The sequence below is a fragment of the Motacilla alba genome, chromosome 1 (assembly GCF_015832195.1).
Source record: "Motacilla alba alba isolate MOTALB_02 chromosome 1, Motacilla_alba_V1.0_pri, whole genome shotgun sequence".
NCBI classification, from domain to species: domain Eukaryota; kingdom Metazoa; phylum Chordata; class Aves; order Passeriformes; family Motacillidae; genus Motacilla; species Motacilla alba.
Genome location: NC_052016.1, coordinates 37176376 through 37192704, shown reverse-complemented (window position 1 = coordinate 37192704; position 16329 = coordinate 37176376). Strand labels below are relative to the sequence as shown.

The window sequence follows — 16329 nt, the reverse complement described above, 5'->3', positions numbered from 1 at the left end:
AAAGACTGTTGCTTCCAATTTTTATAGTTCTGCAATGCAACTTTATTAGAGCTGCATACAAGAGTACATTGCTTCAATCTATGCAACAAACAAAAATTTCTGGTTGCATCTCCCAGCATAGCATCTATTTTTATTACAGCTTTCTTCACAAATTTATATATGCATGTCTTTATTCATCTCTGTAGGCATTTGTCCCTATTTTATCAGACTGCATCTTCAACTTGCCAAAATTACTTTGAATTCTGAATCCATCTTCCAGAACTTTGTGGTCAGCCTAAGCCTGGTGTTGTGTGTAAATTTAGTAGTAAAAACTATAATTCCCCCAAATACTGGATGCAATATTCCAGATACCACCTTGAAAAAGTGTTGAGGAAGAGAATCACTTTCCTTAATCTACTGGCTGTGCTCCTGGTAAACCAGATTAGAGTGCTGTACACTGTATACTTATTCTCTAGACATTTACTGAACTATTTTATGTACTTAGCTACCCATCACTGTGGTAGTTAATTCTGACTTCTTTGTCAAGCCCTTGGAATCTACTTGTGTTGAATACTGCTGATAGAATTAATTTTACCACCCGATGATAAAAAGGCAGGACTGGGATGGACTCATTGATAAAGTTCCCAGGTACTGCTATGGTGAAGATGGTTAGGGGCTCTGCACTGCTTTTGGGGTTTTGGCTGCTGAATTTCAGAGCCAACTTCCACAGCACAGCTGACTGACCTTAAAACAGATTGCTGGGAGATGCCTCAGCAGGGCTCAGCCTCCTCTCATTGCAGGAGCTGCTTCTAAGCTGGGTGCTCACCTTTGCTCTCTCACTGAGCTGTATTGCAGCTTTGCCTGAGTCTTTCCACCTGCCTAGCTGACCTGGATACTGATCCTGGTCCACAAGATGGAATTACTGGCTTGATCTTGGACATGTCGTACCACTATGGACACATCTGGTATGACTGGACTGCTGGCTGACCCATCACAGAGCTTCTCTGCTATCCTTGCCTATAGGAGGTGGGACTGCATGCTTGACAGTCCTGTCCTTGCCTGCCTTGTGATGATGCTGCCTTTTTGGATCTCGTTTCCTTATGGAACAGCTCCTCCTGCTGCTCCTTGACCTGACCATTGTAATCTATGCTTCAACCATAGTTCTGCCTTGTGGGCTAACAAGGTGTTGAGCAGCTTTTGAAATAGTTGACTACTAGGCTTCTATAGTAGCCTTCCGATAAACTGTGTATGGGGATATATATGTACTTTGTTAGTTGACTCCATGAGGACGGGGTGTTCAGGTTCAGCTAGAACCCATCTGATGTTGATTTTGACTCATGGGTAGACACTCTGGAAGATGGCCTGAGAGACCTTTGTCTCCATCTGTGCCATGGACTGGGACCGAGTGCCTGACAATCTGTATCGAGGGAGTAGGCTGCAAAATGCAACAGAGCACCATCCTTTCAGGTGTTGGTGACCAGAATGTGATATGGGGACAGTGACAGGCACGAGATCACTACATAGAACCTTAAACGGACCCTTTTCAGGTCAAAATGTGTCACTTCCTGCTGTTTCTCCAAAGTGCACAGCACAATGTGGTCCCAGGAACTGGATGGTCATTTTTCACAGGGTGAAGGAATTATCTACCCATCAGCAGCTTCCTTCCTGGAGAAAAAGATTGTTCCAATACTTTCTAGATAATTCCTGAGCATGAGCATAATTGAGAATACAGGAGCAGAATCAAATCCAGTAGCTGGAATGGCAGCAGTGTCACTCAGATTGTCAGCCCATTACCAGACAGGGTAGGCTTGGCTTGGCTTTTGAGGTCTGCAATGAGTAGAGGCCCATGGGTCACCCTGGGTCTCTTAGCCATGGAAACAAAGGTCATTCCCTGGTGTGGGTTACCAGGATAGTATAAAGTTGCATGAAACAACTGCACATTCTGTAGTTTGTTGCATATGGGATGAATTGCAATTTAGTAATAATCCTAAATTTAGAATTATTTCTGTAAGCAGTTTGCTGACTGCAAACTGTGTCTGATTCTCTAATTGAACAACATTAGAAGGGTACTGTAGTATGTTAATAACTACAAATAGACATTGTTCCAATGTTACATAATTTCATTAAATATCTAACCTATCGTATTGAAACATCTCCAGAAGAGGCGGTATTTATGATATTTGTTTATATCTACACTTGCTATTCTACTTAATTAGATTTGTCATCTATGGGCTGTATTGCTACAAGTGAATGAATCTGTTGTCCTGATTATGTGTGGATGCTACAGCTCTGTTTTCTTGAAGTCAATCTAGGGAGTGAGGCTGAGCAAATACTCCTTGGGCAGTGGAGTGGTGGCGAGGTTGGAACTAGATAATCTATAAGGTCCCTTCCAATCCAAACCATTCTATGATGGTATCATCCTGTGATCTATAGAAACACACACAAGCACATACAGTCAGACTACTCAAGCACACAGCTGGCCATGCAGATCACATGGACAGGAAGTACTTGAAAATTTTATTTTGAGAATGCTTCGAAAATTTAGCTAATGTCAGTATGAAGCCACCAGAATTAGCAAGATATTTAAAATGTAAGCATCCAGAGCACAAAGAGAAACTCCTACAATTTTTTCAGCCATGTTTCAAGCCATGTGACATTCAATGCAGTACTTCACAAAATTTCACCAAACTTATTGACAAATGTGTAGAGAAGCCTCCTTTGAGGTTTCTTGCTTCACAGCAAAAGAAAAAATGTCACATAGCACCAGAGAAACACTTATTCTTCCTGCCATAAAAAGTAAAAATGTCTGGGATAATACACAGAAAGCAATAGAGCATCAAACTAAAATGGATTCCATTGTCAGCAAACAATGTTAGAAGAAACATAGAAAATACTGCTGAAGGTTTGAAGAGAGAAGTATCAGCACAAATTACATAGTGGAAGAGGATTCCCGAGTGATTGGATGAAAGTACAAATGTTTCTAAAATGCCTCAGATTAAGGTATTTGACAAATTCTGTTACAGTAGTGAAATAAATGAAGAGCTACCTTCTGTAAGCCACTGAAGGGAAGATTTACTACAGAAGCTGTATTCCCAACAGTAAATTATTTATTTAATAAAAATGTTTTCTGGAAGAGCTGTGCAAGTGTAAAGACCAGTGGAACAGCTGCTTTGACTGGCATAAGAGAAGGATTGGGTGGTAAGGTTATGTAGTCATCACTACACCTGGAATTCATTCACTACAATGTTCATAGATGAGTTATTACAGCAAATAAACTGGAGCCAGACCTGCAAAAGGTGCGAGAGGATGTCATCAGTTTTGTTCATTTCATAAAAACAAGACCTTGAAATATTAGAACCTTTACAATACTGTGCAATGGCAGGGGAGAGATGATGAAAATCCTTTATACTTGTGGGGGGTTGACCTTGATTGGCTGTCACATGCCCACCAAGCCTATTAGCAGATATTTGAACACATCTAATAAGGACCTGCGTCAGTATTAGAAGAGGCCACAGAGATTACACTTGTAAACGAAGACATGACAGAGCAAGACAGGAAGAGATTAAGACATAAGATATTTTAAAAAACCCAAATCTAGGCATGTAAAATAGGACATCAGATACTGGAGTGCAAATTCACATTTGTAAACACCACAGTTCACCTGCTCCATAACCCTTCCAGTACAAATCCTTCCATCAAAATGAAAACTATGTAATTGAATCTTGACCCATTTTGCATACTTAGACAAATCAGATGACACATCAACCCACAAAACTAGATGTAAAACAGCAGAAATATTAAATGACATTAGGATACTTCTGCCCCTGAGATAAATAGGTGAGGAGCATTGGCCATAACAGCTCCTTGGGATTGGCAGTGCCAGATCTGAGGCTTTCAGGAGCCCAGAGCAAGCTGAGTAATAATTGCAAGCTCTTGAGCTGCAATGATGACATCTTTTGCTCTCCTTTGTCTATGCATTGCTATAATTGAATCCATGGCAGGAATTCTAGGAGATGGAATTATCTTGGCTGCCAGTTCATTGAGCTGCATTGGGAGCAAAACGTGGCCCCCATATGACATGATTGTGATCTCACTGAGTTCATCTAAATTCATTTTGCAGTCATGGACTACACTGGATCTCTTAATGTCTATATTTTATGAGCCCTTGTTTTACACAGAAAACGTGTTCGTAGCTTCCAAGACTTTTTTTACATTTTTGAACTACTCCAGCCTGTGGTTTGGAGCCTGGCTTAGTGTCTTCTATTGTATCAAGATTGCCAGTTTTACACAGTCTTTCTTCATCTGGCTGAAGCTAAGAATTGCCAGGCTGGTGCCCTGGATGCTGCTCACATCATGGCTCTGCTCCCTCGCAGCTGCAATTCCCTTTGCCTGGGATGTCTACGGTGTGCACGAGAACATCACTGCTCCTTCATCCATGACCAACTCTTCAGCAAGGAGAACCACAAGGAAAGACAGATTGGATTTATTCATTTATCTCTGGAATGCAAGTACAGCTTTGCCTTTAATACTGTCTGTGGTTTCAAGCATCCTGCTGATTTGGTCTCTGTTGATACACACCAGACGGATGCAAAATAATGCAAGTGGCTTTGGGGATCCCAGCTTAGAGGCCCATATGAAAGCCATCAAGTCAGTCTGCTCCTTCTTTATGTTCTATATTACATATTTTATTTGTTTGCTTCTCCTCTACTCCAGTGTTTTTACACCTTTAAGTGATAAGGAATGCATATGCGTAGTTATATTGGCTGCCTGTCCTACAGGACACACAATGGTTCTAATTTGGAGCAATCCAAAATTTCAAGAGCTGCCAGCTAGGATTTGGCACCACACTAACTGTCCTGTCAGAACTATATCCGTGTAAAAGATCATGATTTAATTTGGACTTTCTAGTTTAGATCCAAATTGATTAAAATGAAATTGTCAGAACTATAAAATAATAGGCACTGGAATTAATCGACTGGGGCCTTGATCTGGAATCATGAAGAAGTGTAAAAATTTGCCTTACTTGGATTTGAGTCTTGTTTTGAAAAGTCGTGTAAGTTGTCTCCTATTTGCTACACTTTCCTTGGAAATTGCCATGGTTTCTCTAGAACAAGAGAAAAACAAGGCCAAGACTCAGATTCCAGTATGATTCAGTAAAGAATAAAACAGCCTCTTGCTTTTCTTCTGCTCTTCCTGAAGTAATGATTGTTGTCAGTGCATTATTGTTACATCTGAACTGGAGCTTCATGACTCTTTTCAGCTGCAGGGGGAGTATATTCACTTTTAAAGTGACTGTCACAGAAACATACTTGAGCCTTGTATTCACTAAGCCCATCCTGATTCAATGTATCTGGTTTGGATGTTGTCAGTCTGTTTGAAGCAATGTACATGTACTTGATCTGAGTCTGTGCCTGAATTGCTTTATTTTACAAATTAAAAAATAACAAGTCAAAGGATAACTTGGGAGTGAGTCTTCCTTTCCCTCATGACATAAACTGTGCCACAGGTGATAGCAAAGGCTTCCATGAACATTTTTATGTTGGTTCCCAGCCCAGCACCATGAGACAACCCAGGGAGGGCTGGTCCATCCTCTGCCCTTCCCTGCTCTGCCCTCACTGGCGTTCAGGAACAAGCCTCAGAGCTCTCTGACCACACCAACAAGCAAAACACGTGGGCTGTGCTCAACCCACAATCCGTGTGAGCCATCCTGCTCCTGGCTGAGCTCTGAGGCACACGGCTGCTCAGCAGGGACACCCTGAACAGCTGCTCTCACACAAATTGCTTTATGTTCCCTTATTCCACATTCCTCATGCACATGAGATTCAAAAGCATGTGCTGTTTTCCTGCCTCTTTTAAGTACATCTTCCCTCCAAAGCTTCCTTTCCATAAAATTAAATCAAATAGTTACCAGTTGACTCACATGAATTTGGGCGTCTAAGAGGGAACACTGACAAAGATTTTGGAAAGCACCTCATAGGGCCAATCTCCTGCTAGATGTTCCTCTGTGTAACGGACCACCTAACTAATTATTATCACATGAATAAAAATATCTTTAACATGCATTATATGCACCATCTACTTAATCCCTGTGTTCTACTGGATAAGTTAATAAATTAATTTGATAAAAATTTATTCTGTGAAACAAAAGTTGCAGCCTCTGTACTAGTAAGAAGATGAGAATTACAGCAGTTGGGATCCTCTGGTATCACACATCTTGTTTGAAAGTAGGCATTTTTCTCTTTTTGTCTGTTTTTCCATGGGATGGAAATTGGTTTGATTCCCACATCTTAACTAACCATATAGCAACCTGAAGAAAATTTAAAAGTCATGGACTCAGACCCTTCCAAAACATATTACCTATTTACATAACCACCAATGCTACTCAGACCCTCTTGCAGCTTGATTCAAGTCTGGTCCAGTGAATCAAATCAGAAAACACAAAATTCAAAGCTCATCCTGCTCTAACACTGCCAGAAGGACATCATGCACATCATCTTGTCCTGTATCTCTTTCATTGAGCATCCAGAAAAAAAAACAAACCATTAAATTTTCTAGGAAACTGCTCCCATGTAGCATTAAACAATGAGGCCAGCATTGGAAACAAAGCCCTTTTCTGTTAAAGGCACTCTTCTGGGTTTCTGTAATTTAATGATGAAAATAATAATCAGTAAGAAAATCAGAGAAAGACAGAAGAACCCATTTATTTTCTAAAGCACAGTTTTTTCCAAGAAAAAAAACCAAAAAACAACAAAAAAACCAGTAATCTCATTAGAGTCCTTAGCTCTAGGCAAGAAATGCAAATATCTACATGAGAGATCACTACAGGATCCTTCTCTGATTTGCATTCCTATAAGCACACCTGGAATTTTCATCATTGAAATTCAGGACAACATGCAATGGAGTCAATTTTCAGTGCCCATCACAGCAGGATTTAAAAAAAGAGCAAAACCTGTGTGCCAGGCTGTACTGCTTTTCTGTGTATGCGGGGACAGGGGAAGCCAAAAAGCTATGAATGGACTTTCTGGTGAAAGTAAGGCCTTGCTTTTGGGGGTTTGGCTGCCTTGTTTCAAAGCCAACTTCCACAGTCCACCTGACTGGCCTTTTAGCAAATTGCTGAATGAAGCCTCAGTGGGGCTTGGACCCCTCTACATTCAGGAGCCACTTCTAAGCTTGAGGGTCAACCTTGGTCTCCCCTTGAGCCTGTGCTGCAGTTTTGCCTGTGCCCTTCCACCTGCTTAGCTCACTTGGATACTGATCCTGGCCTGAAGATTGGAATTACTGGCTTGATCCTAGGCATGTCTTGTCACTCTGGACATGACTGGCAATCCCTGGACTTGTGGCTGTCCCTCATTGTTCTCACAGAGCTTATCTGCTGTCCTTGCCCACATTATGGGTGGACTGCAGGCCTGATAGTGCCCTCAGTGTCTTTGCCTGGCCTTGTGGGGATTCCTTCAACATGGGCAAAATAATTGAATTTATTCCCAATCAATAAGAGATTTCCAATCAATAACAGGCTAGGGGAGTGAGAAAGAAAGAACAAAAACAGAAACCTTTTTCCCCCATCACTGCCTCTTCACTCTTCTATCTTCTCCCTCCCTGAGCAGGGTAGGGGAATAGGGAATGGGGACTGCAGAGGGGATCCTTTCCAAAAGGTGAAATCTTCCAGGAACAAAGTGCATCAGCGTGGGATCCCCAAAGGCTGCAGCTCCTGCCACGAGCTTTCTCCATGGTGGGATCTCCACAGGATGCAGCTTCCTTCAGGGCACAACCATCTGCTGCCAAGGGGGCTCTGCTCAGGCTGCAGTGTGGATATCTGCAGCAGTGTGGAAATCTGCTGCAGTGTGGAAATCTGCTGCAGTGTGGTCTGCCGGAGCCTGCAGAGTCACAGTCTACATCAGCATGGTCCTGTCCAGGGAAAGCAAGGCAATGTCTGCTCTGGTGCCTGGAGCACCTTGTCCCCTTCCTTCTTCACTGACTGGCTGTCTGCAAGGCTGTTTCCCTCACATATTCTCTCTCTGTCCTCTCTCTCACAGTTGCTGTGCACTGGTCTTTACCCTTTATTAAATGAGTTGTCACAGAGATGTCACTGGCATCACTGGTGGGCAGAGCCTTGGCCAATGGTGGGTCCCTTTTGGGGGTAACTGGACTACTGCTGTGTGACACAGAGGCATGTTTCTGGTCTCTTCTCACAAAAACCACCCCTGCAGCCTCCCCATTGCCAAAACCTTCCCCATAAACCCCACACATATCACACAAACATTTGCTGGTTATCTTGTGGCAAGAGGCTCAGGCTCAATGCTGAATGGGGCTTTGAGCTGCCTGGTCTACAGGAAGGTGTCCCTGCCTATGGCAGGGGCTTGGAACTGGATGGTCTTTAAGGCCCCTTTCAGCTCGAACCGTTCTGTGATTCAATGAGTGAGCTTAAAAGCTGAATTTAAAGAGCTGAATTTAATGAGTTGAATTTAAACAGCAGCCAAAGTTTTCTTTTACTAAAAGGGAAGTGATACATATTTGTTGACTTTTTTTCTGTTGGAAGTGTCTGTCAATAGCATGCTACAGAGCAGTTCCTGTCAAAAAACCAAACACACTTCTTTATTTCTTCAAGGTGAAAGTGAAATTCTAAATGTGGATGAGAAAGGAACTGCTTTTCAAAAGATTTTCATGACAAAAATTGTAGAAGTGTGACAACTTAAAAAAACTCTAATAAAGGTACACTTGCAAAATTTGGAAGCAGAATGTTCTAAACTGTTTTAAAAATCTCCAAAGGAAGAGCTTCTGTGAGTTTTAAATCCATTTGGTAAACATATAAAACCAGAAGAATATATGAGTAGTTTGCAAGTTTTGACAAGAGGGAAACTGGCAATTTCAACTGAATTTCAACAAAGAACTTTGCAGATGTGATAGTGGGGAAGCCATTCAGAGCATGTATTCAACAAAACTGAACATAGAGCAAGGTCTCTGAATCACTGTGTCACAAAGTGATAAGCCCAGATCAAAAACCAAAAATTGGGCATATGCAATCATGTTGCTCTCACTAAAAATATTTATTAATCATATTCTTAATGAGAAGAGAAAAAGAGTTTGTACCAATACTAAAGTGAAATAATTTTTTAAATATTTTTTATTTGGTCTTGAATTATTTCAATCCTTTTCTTGGTGTATATTTTCAAATAATAAGTATCTGTACCTAATATGTACATAATACACACAGTAGTACATGTATAAAATATATAAACAAATGTACATAAATCTGAGGTGAATGCTCATGGAGTTTTACTCCTATGATTGCATGATCAAAATGGCTTGAACACTCTCCTAGGCCATCATAGATTACATTAAGCACTAGGAAATTTCAAAGTACTCAAAGAAACCACCTTGAAAACATCTCAAAATTTCTCATTTGATCACTCCCCACAAATTTTTACTGTGCTACTGACAGCTACTTGTGCCACTGCACTTCTGAAGACCTTTAGTGTGCTTTCTTCTATATTCTGGGCTACAGATGAAACATGAGTTCCAATGCTTTTAAAGGAATCCAAGCCTCTCCGCTTATATTGAAGACCTGTATCTCCTTGGATGTGGAATTCACTTCTTTTAGCATATATAACAGAATTTCAAAAACATATGCATATTCCATATTGGAGCAAAATTGTGCCTCAATTAACACTTGTGCTACTGCCCCTATATGTAATGTTGTATATTCCCAGATCTTAAATTCGTTAGGCAAATTTCACAGCAATTCTGGAGGCCAGTGAAAAATGGACCAGTGAGGTACTCTGCAAAATTATTTTCCTTTTCTCTGCTCTGATATTCCCACAGAAATTTATTGTTCTCCATTGGGACACTCAGAGGAAGCATGTAATGATAATTATAATGCTCAAAACTTTCCACAAAAGAAAAATATGGCAATCCTCTTTGCAGCAGTAACTTGAAAATATCTGATAAAGAGAAAAGTTACCCCACTATTAGAAGAGGCCATGGCAACTATGTCTCAGAAACCCTGGAGACATAACAGTGCAACAAAGGGAGACATTAAGGCATTAGAAAGAAAAGCAAATCGAGACATGTAAAGAAGTACACCAGACACTGGAGTGCAAATCCACATTTGTAAACACCACAGTTCACCTGCACCACAACTCTTTCCAATGCAAATCCTTTCAGCAAAATGAAAACTATGTAATTGAATCTTGACCCAATTTGCATGCTTAGACAAATCAGATGGCACATCAACCCCCAACACAAGATGTAAAACAGCAGAAATATTAAATGACATTAGGATACTTCTGCCTCTGAGATAAATAGGTGAGCATTGCCCATAACAGCTCCTTGGGATTGGCAGTGCCAGATCTGAGGCTTTCAGGAGCCCAGAGCAAGCTGAGTAATAATTGCAAGCTCTTGAGTTGCAATGATGACATCTTTCGCTCTCCTTTGTCTATGCATTGCTATAATTGAATCCATGGCAGGAATTCTAGGAGATGGAATTATCTTGGCTGCCAGTTCATTGAGCTGCATTGGGAGCAAAACGTGGCCTCCATATGATATGATCATGATCTCACTGAGTTCATCTAAATTCATTTTGCAGTCATGGAATACACTGGATTACTTAATGAATATATTTTATGAGCCCTTCTTTTACACAGAAAACCTGCTAAGAGTTACCAAGATAATTTTTACGTTTATGAGCTACTCTAGCCTGTGGTTTGGAGCCTGGCTTAGTGTCTTCTATTGTATCAAGGTTGCCAGTTTTACACAGTCTTTCTTCATCTGGCTGAAGCTAAGAATTGCCAGGCTGGTGCCCTGGATGCTGCTCACATCATGGCTCTGCTCCTTCACAGCCGCAATTCCCTTTGCCTGGGATGTCTACGGTGTGCACAAGAACATCACTGCTCCTTCATCCATGACCAACTCTTCAGCAAGGAGAGCCACAAGGAAAGACACTTTGGGTTTATTAATTCTTCTCTGTAATGCTGGTATAGGTATGCCTTTAATACTGTCTGTGGTTTCAAGCATCCTGCTGATTTGGTCTCTGTTGATACACACCAGACAGATGCAAAATAATGCAAGTGGCTTTGGGGATCCCAGCTTAGAGGCCCATATGAAAGCCATCAAGTCCGTCTGCTCCTTCCTTATCTTTTACCTTGTATATTTTATTTGTGTGCTTATCATCGTATTCAATGTCTTTTCAGCTTTAAGCAATGGAGACTCCATCTGTGTCGTTTTAATGGCTGCCTGCCCTACAGCACACACATTGGTCTTAATTTGGAGCAATCCCAAATTTCAAGAGCTGCCAGCCAGGATTTGGCACCACAGTCACTGTCACGTCAGAACTGCATCCATGTAAAAGACAGTGGCTTAGCCTGGACTTTCTAGTTTAGATCCAAATCAATTAAATTGAAATCATCCGAGATATAAATAATAGGTGTTGGAATCAGCAGTCAATAGGAAGGTGGGAATTTGCTTTACTTGGATGTCAGTCTTATTAAGAATAATTGTGCATATTTTCTACTATCTGCTGTACTTTCCTTGGAAATCACCACAGTTTCCCTAACACAGCAGAAAAACAGGGCCAAGACACAGACTAGAATGTAATCGCTTGGAATACTTGAAGTTACAACACCTTATACAAATAGAATAGACCTGTTTTAGCACAGGCATGGTCACATTCTGTGAATATAAGGCTTAAATGTGGTTTCTGGTTACTACAACCTCCTAATGAGGGTTCTGAGGAATTCCAAATATTTTCAGAATATCTCATTCATCATTTTTGACTCTGGTTATACTCTAGTGAAATATTTGTTGATTTTAAAAGTGTCTATAACATTCCAGCATGGTTCAGGAAAGCATGACATGGCCTTTTGAGTTTCTTCCTCCTGCTGAAACAGTGATCTGTGTCACTGCATTATTGTTACATCTGAACTGGAGCTTCATGACTCTTTTCAGCTGCAGGGGGAGTATATTCACTTTTAAAGTGACTGTCACAGAAACATACTTGAGCCTTGTATTCACTAAGCCCATCCTGATTCAATGTATCTGGTTTGGATGTTGTCAGTCTGTTTGAAGCAATGTACCTGTACTTGATCTGAGTCTGCGCCTGAATTGCTTTATTTTACAAATTAAAAATTAACAAGTCAAAGGATAACTTGGGAGCGAGTCTTCCTTTCCCTCATGACAAAAACTGTACCACAGGTGAAAGCAAAGGCTTCCATGAACATTTTTTATGCCATTTAACGAGGATGGTAGAAGTTCAGCGCATGGCAATGACACCCTGACATGCCATTGTCAGCACCATGCATTGTCACCATGCTGGTTCCCAGCCCAGCACCATGAGACACCCGTGTTGGGAGGGCTGGTCCATCCTCTGCCCTTCCCTGCTCTGCCCTCACTGGCGTTCAGGAACAAGCCTCAGAGCTCTCTGACCACACCAACCAGCAAAACACGTGGGCTGTGCTCAACCCGCAATCCGTGTGAGCCATCCTGCTCCTGGCTGAGCTCTGAGGCACACGGCTGCTCAGCAGGGACACCCTGAACAGCTGCTCTCACACAAATTGCTTTATGTTCCCTTATTCCACATTCCTCATGCACATGAGATTCCAAAGGCTGTTTTCCTGCCTCTTTAAGTACATCTTCCCTCCATAGCTTCCTTTCCATAAAATTAAATCAAATAGTTACCAGTTGACTCACATGAATTTGGGCATCTAAGAGGGAAAGCCAACAGAAATATTGGGAAATGCTCATAGGGTCAGTCTTCTGGAAGACTTTCTGTCTGTAACTAACCTCCTAACTAACTACGGCCATATGAATAAAAATATGTTCAGCATGCATTATATACACCATCTACTAAATCCCTTTGTTCTATTGGATAAATTGGAATAGAAGTTTGATAAGTATTTGTTCTGAGAAGGAAAGCAGCAACCTCTGTATTAGTAGGAAAATGACATTTCTTGGGATTAGGATCCTCTGAAGACATGCATCTTGTCTGAGAGCAGGCACTTTCTCTTTTTTCTCTTCTGTTTGTAATCTAAAGGTGATTTGTTCCCCCCACCTTAAACCTGCCAGTTTGCAACCTGAAGAAGGTTTGAAAGTCATCGAATTAGACCCTTCCAAAACATATGAACTATTTCCACACACACCAATGCCACATAACTGCAATGGCATCTCGATTCAAGTCTGGTAGGGTCAATCAAATCGTGAAACAAACAAAATTTAGAGCTCATCCTGTTCTAACATTGCCAGAAGACATCATGCAAATCATCTTGTCCTATAACTCTTCACATTGAGCATCCAGGAAAAACCTCACAAGATTTTCTACGAAACCATTCACACAAAGCAATGAGGCCAGCATTTGAAACAAAGCCCTATTCTGTTAAAAGCACTTTTCTGTATTACTGTAATTTAATAATGAAAAATGTCATCAGTGAGCAATTCAAAGAAAGAGTAGTCCCCATTTCTTTTCTAAAGCACAGTCTTTTCCAAGTGAAAAAACAGTAATCTGATTAGAGTCCTTAGCGCAAGGCAAGAAATGCAAACATCTACGTGAGAGATGACTACAGGATCCTTCTCTGATTTGCATTCCCATAAGCACAGCTGGAATTTTCATAATGGAAATTCTGGACAACATCTGATGGACTCTGCTTTCAATGCCCATCAGAACATGATTTAAGAATTGGTAGCACGTGTACAGTTGGCAGCTGGGCACATTATATGGTGGTCCCTTATTAGCTCTGCATGTGCATATTGAAATGAAAGGCAGGAATGGAACATTTAACTGGATAGCGTCTTACACCAAAACACACATCTATTAAACGGACAATTTCTTCACCAAAATTCCTTTTTTTCCATCTCAGAGTAGCTTAGTTTGTTAAGATATGAAAATGCAAGTGTTATTCATGCCTTCAGGTTGCAAGAGTCTTACACAAGCCAAATTTTGTTGTGTATTCAACTCTTTTGAGTGTGTTTGCGCTCTTTTTGCACCTTTTACTTATGCAGTGAAATCTCTTAGAACAGTATCTTTCTTTTATGAAGGGACATTAACATTATGATATTTGCACTTAGCTTTTGAATTATTTTCATCCGTCCTATGAAATGGAAGAGAACACTACACTAAGCTCAGAGCTGAAAAACAAAAAATTCTATTATCTTCAAGTAGTTGCACACATATGTAAATGTGTGTTGAATTAACCTAAAATGCAGGATAGGCAGAAATTTCAGTTCAGCTATGACAGAATATAAGTGTTTGTGAAAGTCCAGGAGCAATTAATGTCAGTTGCTCAAAAAATGAAGGAAATTTCTGCTTAAGGGAGTTGTCAGTAAGTCACTGTTTGTTTTTACCACAGTGACAGAAAGGGTGTACCTACAAGTATGTCTTACACTCATGGATTCCCAGATCCCCTATTTTACAGGGAAAAAAGGAGACCTGAATAGAAAACCTCATTATTCAGTGTTATGAAAGTTGAGATTGCTTTAAAAATCACCAGCAAGGGTATAAGTAAAAATCAGATTTAATAGTAAACAACAGCATGTCAAAGGTCATTGGCAGGGTTCACTGTACTTATTACTAGATGATTAAGGCACATCAAGGGTAAAAAAGCAACACACAAAGTCCACTCAATCAAAACATAAATTAATCAAGTACTATCTATTTGTGTATGTGTGTTTAGGTGTGTGTTTAGCTGTGTGTGATACAAAGATAGAAAGGGCAAGGATAAAAAGAAATACAGCTGAAAAGCTTAATAGCACTCAAACTTAACAGTACTTAAACTTTACTTGTACCTTAAACTTGACAATTTACTAATGGAACAACACTGAACAGCATTTAACATAACTTAGGTTACACCTTAAACTTAACAATTTAGCAAAGGAATAACCTTCAACAGCATTTAACTTAGCTTATAACTTAAATAAAAATTACTTACAGGCCTAGCTTACTTAGATACCTAAGATACTTAAACACCTGAGAGAGCAGCATTTCTCCTGTTTTGCCATAGCTGTGCACACTTGTATGCACACAGACATAAAAAGTCAGAGCAAGGTACTCGTGAAAAATTCCCCTCAAAATTAACAAAATAGTGACTTTGGACACCCTTGCAGCTCCTCAATGGGCAAAGGGGCCTCGAGGAGCAGGGGTATCAGCCCAGGATCCATTGTTATTTAGTGATCTTCGAGTGCAGCAAAGGAAAGTTTGCTGGCTCAGAGGGAGGTTGCTGGTCCCAGCCGCTGTGGCCCAGGAGAGCTCCAAGGGTCTCATTTTGGAGCTCTGTTTGTAGCCACAAGTGAACGGGCCTTAGTCCTGGCAACATTCCATCCTGGCCACGCTTGGGGCCGGCACCCTTTCTTTGAAACTGTGAGAACAAGGATGTTATGCCATTCAGGCGAGAAAAACAGTTTCCAAGGCTGTTCATAAAAAATCCAGGAGCTCGTTAGGCAGTGCAAGTTTCTGGGAGCAGACCCTGTTTCTGATAAGCTCAACAGGAGCTGGGCCCAGGGGCTGCTCATCAAGGCCGAGGCCTAAGGAGCATTTCTCAGATCCCAGTGTGGCCTGAAAGGGCAGGGGCTGGTGGATAAACCAGCACAGCCAGTAAAAAGCTGAAGTGACAGACAGCAGCCTAAATGGTCTAAGAGGAAAGAGCCACCAAATCCTTTCCCAGCCTTGTCTGAACAAACACTGAGAAGATCCCACTGCGTAAGAATAAGGCATGGAATAACTTGCGCTCTCAAAAGTGAGAATCGAAAGGGCAGATGAACGTGATATACACTCTTGGTACAGAAGCAACGGAACAAAAGAAGAAATGAGGAAAAAAGAAGGGAAAACGTAGACTATTGTATAACTGGGTACAAGTGCAAGAAACCAGTAGCACAAAGGGAATTAATTAACTAATTAATTGCTTCCGTTTTCTTAATTATCTGTTGCTGTATTTCAGCATCCAACTACATGTTTCTTCATCATGTATGTTGGACGCCATCACAATTTTCAATTCTTGGACAGGCAAGATCATCAGAGCCTTCAGTGTTTGACATATTCCTTCCAATCAGAGGCAGGAGCATAAGGACACATTATGTATCCCTAAGGGGATCCAATCACTTTGCTTTACCAAATCAATTTCATACAACCCCCATAGCCTTGGTTATTGATAATACTTAGGCTGACTCTATTCTATGTGTATGATGCTCGGTTTTTCTTTTGAAATATCTTCAGATAGCAGTCACAAAGCTGAGGCAGTTTAATTGACACAGCTTGCACTGAATTAATTATTTTTAATTGCCTGTTCTTTCTGGGCACAATATAGAAATGTAAAGGAGGATCATCCACAGGTTCTATTCATTTAACATAGATAGAGTTGAATGCAGCAACTA

At 40.8% G+C, this 16329-nt stretch overlaps 2 protein-coding genes across 2 annotated transcripts; both read left to right on the top strand.

Annotated features, from left to right (window-relative positions):
• The first annotated feature begins 3922 nt into the window (after window positions 1-3922).
• Window positions 3923-5142, top strand: LOC119703346 (taste receptor type 2 member 40-like). Its single transcript, XM_038143140.1, has one exon. The coding sequence runs from the start codon at window positions 3923-3925 to the stop codon at window positions 4856-4858; it is 936 nt and encodes a 311-aa protein (XP_037999068.1). The 3' UTR covers window positions 4859-5142.
• A 5242-nt stretch (window positions 5143-10384) lies between these two features.
• On the top strand, window positions 10385-11320 carry LOC119706216 (taste receptor type 2 member 40-like). Its single transcript, XM_038149527.1, has one exon. The coding sequence runs from the start codon at window positions 10385-10387 to the stop codon at window positions 11318-11320; it is 936 nt and encodes a 311-aa protein (XP_038005455.1).
• Window positions 11321-16329: the final 5009 nt, after the last annotated feature.